Raw genomic sequence first — 3488 nt, 5'->3', positions numbered from 1 at the left:
CCTGTTGTGTTCAGCCCTCAGGCCGTGCTGCCAGCATCCTTTCTGCCCCTTCTATAGCTTCATAGCGGTGTGTTGCAAGTGGGGCTCCAAACTTGCCCTTTTCTCCCGGGATGGATGATGACCCTGTGGGGATGATGGGTCCTGACATTACAGTTCAGATGCTCCATGGCCATTGATTTCCAGAAGTAAATACACCAGCTTTTCTCAGCCTCAGTTTTCCCAATTTCTGTGACTTTGGCTAAAACTGGGGTTGCTGTCTGGGTGTGAGCCCGCATTGGGAGCCCGGCTGGTGCTGCCATCCTCCCAGACCTCCTGTGAACTGAGTTGCAGGGCCTGGGACTGCAGTTCCGTGACCAGAGGGCAGCGTCCCAGGATTGCCGGGGTGACTGTCCCTGGGATATTTTTTTTTTTTGGCTCACGCAAGGCTTTCTGTCCGCCTGTGCCATGCTGCATCGCAAACCCACACTTCCACCGGCTGCCTGCCAAGTTTCCTCTGCTCTTATCGCCGCTCTTGGCTGCGGGATGCTGCAGACCGCCGTGGTGCTTCCCCTCCGACGGCAGGCTCCCCACGCGCCTCCCAGTTTCCATCACCCTCTGCACGCTCGCCCTTCCAAGCTGTTGGAGACAGCGTTTCTTCCAGCCGGCTCACAATAGCTCAGGATAACAAAGTCCATTGAAGTTGTCTTCTGGGTCCTTCCAGCCTCTTGTTTCTCCTCACGCTTGATGAAATCTATGAAAAATAGCCTGCGGTGATTTTTTTTTTCGGTGGAAGGTCCAGAAATAAGAAACCACATGAATGTGTTGGTTTGAGGTCTAGAGGGAAATGCTAGAGGGTTGCTGTTCTGGCTCATGAGACTTTTTCTTGTTTTGCTTGTCCTCACCGTTGGCCGCACAGCCTGAAAGAATCGTGTTTGGCGTTAGAGCTGCGGGGGTCTGGGTGAGGATCGGAGGTGTGCGACAGCTTCAGCCCCTGCGAGAACAGGGTGTAGAAGCAAACGCAACGGCTTTGGCTTCAGTGAGCCTTGGGTCCGTGTGGAGCCTTGGCTGGGTGGGTGCCCCAGTCCTGGCTGTTGGCTGGGGGTGCTTGTGCAGCCCCGTGCGCCCCGTCCTTGGGTGCAGCTCCCGGCATGAAGTGTCGGTGCTCGTTTACACAGACCCCACCCTGCGCTTGGGGGTGGCTGTGCCGCATGCCTGGTGCACTCGCTCTCTGGTGGGCGCTGCAGGGTTTCTGGGTGGCTCTGGCTGAAGTCAGAGAAGAGACACGGCAGTGACAAATATGCACATGCTGAAATGACTCTTTTTGTTTTCCTTTGCAGCTTGACAGGACAGAGACAGCTGTGAACAACCTCAACCCAGCTTTTGCCAAGAAGTTCATTGTCGACTACCACTTTGAAGAAGTGCAGAAGCTCAAGTTTGCGCTGTTTGACCAGGACAAGTCCAGCATGCAGCTGTATGAGCACGACTTCCTGGGCGAATTCTCCTGCACGCTGGGCATGGTGAGTCACCGAGGTCCCTGCAGCTCGCTGTCCCCCAGTCAAGGGACCCCAAATCACAGCAGCACAGGGACGTGGCAGGATTAGAGCTGCTACTCTCACCTACTGCAAAGTTTGCTGGATCCTTCCTGGTGAAACTAATTTAATTTGCGTGTCACGCTTCAGCTGTTGAGGTTGAGCACTTCCACCTTAGAGCTATTGACTACTTGCTGGAGTCTAAGCTAGTCATAGCCTGGGCTTCTGCTGGTGCCTGCAGAGAGAGACATCAACTGGAACCTTTTGGAGGTATCATGGGTTGTAGAAGAGCCATGAGGACCAGCTTGGACTGGACTTGGGAAACTTCCAGATGGTTGAAGTTAGGATGCTTTGCGGTCTACCTTTCTATCCAGTTTTTGGGGGTTTGGGTTGGAAAGCTTTGTCCACTGTTATTGTGTAGCAAATCATCTCTCCCACTTTAGAGTGTCAGTGCAGGAATGTGTCTTCTGCTCTTCCTGTGGAAAAGCTTTCAGGATACAATGCGATTTATAAGCCTTTGGAAGATATTTGTGTTCATGAGCCCAGACCCTGTTAGAAGCTGGCAGCTACCTTCTCCAAACGCCTTTGTCCTTCAAGCTTGCTCTGACTCAGAGACCGGGAATGAGGGGGATTTTTTCCATTCTTTTGCAGCATCCGGTGGCTCGGGGCTGCTGTGGTACCTGGCACAAGCACAGGGGCTGGGAGAAACTGTCTCTGTTGTGCTCGGTGCTGAGTGGCAGAGGGAGGCAGACCCTGTAATAGGTGTCTCGGCATGGACAGGCAGCTCACGGTGTTCAGGGAGGCTCCTGAATGCAACCGCTTTATCACGCAGACTGCGGTGTGGCACTGCACGTGGCACCTCACCATGACCGACGCAAGAGCTTGACGTGTTAGAGGAGCACTGACATTTACAGAGTTTGAGGTTTAACGTCTGGAAGTGCTCTGTGGTGACCTAGTTCTGCTCCTGCAGAAGTTTAGAGATGGTGCAGGCCACAGCCTGGGCCAGCATTCAGCGATTTACACCAAACCCATCCTTTACTGTTACTTCTCCTGTTGCTGAAGCGCAGCCACTGCTGGAGCTCAGCAAAGCTCATTGTGAAGGTCACGGTCTTGGTGGAAGCTGCAAACAGAGAATTTATGGACATAGGAAACAGAGCTGAAACCTTGCTTTTCCTAAACATGGCTCTGCAGAAGTCTGGGGCTCCGCAGGTTCATGCTGGAGAGGAATGTTATCCCTATGCACTGGGGAGGAAGGTGGAAGAGTCTGACCTATCTTCTCCTGCTTTTTGGGTCTTCCAGATGAGCCCAACCCTTTCTGGTGCTTTGAAAGGTGATTAGCTCAGAGCATGAGCTGGGACAAGCCATCTGGGTTGGACAGGTTGTGGGGATGGTGGGGACGGGTGGCTGCTGGCAGGTCATATCCGCATTCTCCGTTAGCCTCCTCTCCCTGTGCACGGGCTTGCAGCACAGCCCGGTTGCGGGGCAGAGCTGGACCGGGGGGGTAGCACATGCACAAGGGTGCCTGCCACGGAGAGGGGTGATACAGGGCAGACAGGAGTTTCTGGGTTCACCCTGCTGTGGGTGTGCTGATGGGTGGATTTTGTCTGGTGAGATGTTTTCATAAGCCTGCCCGGTTTTGAGGCACGAGGAGCTCTTAGAAGGGAAGGAGAGCGGCCGTGGGCAGCAGCAGCTGCACATCTGACTGTTCAGTTTGAGTTTGCATCCGAGCTCTATCAGATCACTAAGATTGTTTTATTGCAGCTAATTAGGTCTGTGGTAGGATTTGAAAGGATGACTGGATCATTCAGGGGCCTGTAATGACCTCTGCGGCCAAACAAAGTGTAACAGGGATCAAATTGCAGGCTGGAGGGTGTCCGTGGTTTCTGGTAGCCAGGGTTGCGAGAAAATTTCACCTCCCTGTACACAGTGTGGCTGGCTGGTGATTCCTATGGATCAAAACCACCAGGACATGGCTGGCTA

General features: G+C 53.6%; 1 protein-coding gene across 1 annotated transcript in view; it reads left to right on the top strand.

Moving 5' to 3' along the window:
- CPNE2 (copine II) overlaps positions 1-3488 on the top strand; it is a gene marked incomplete at its 3' end in the record, with an annotated part of 37131 nt that overhangs the window by 6335 nt on the left and 27308 nt on the right. The window contains exon 2 of the mRNA XM_010149711.1: positions 1317-1496. Coding sequence (XP_010148013.1) covers positions 1317-1496 — 180 coding nt within the window. The remainder of the gene's footprint in view (positions 1-1316; positions 1497-3488) is intronic.

Source organism: Eurypyga helias, unplaced genomic scaffold (genome assembly GCF_000690775.1).
Source record: "Eurypyga helias isolate BGI_N326 unplaced genomic scaffold, ASM69077v1 scaffold8594, whole genome shotgun sequence".
NCBI lineage: Eukaryota > Metazoa > Chordata > Aves > Eurypygiformes > Eurypygidae > Eurypyga > Eurypyga helias.
Note: the sequence above shows the minus strand (reverse complement) of the source record. Positions and strands in the feature narration are given on the sequence as shown.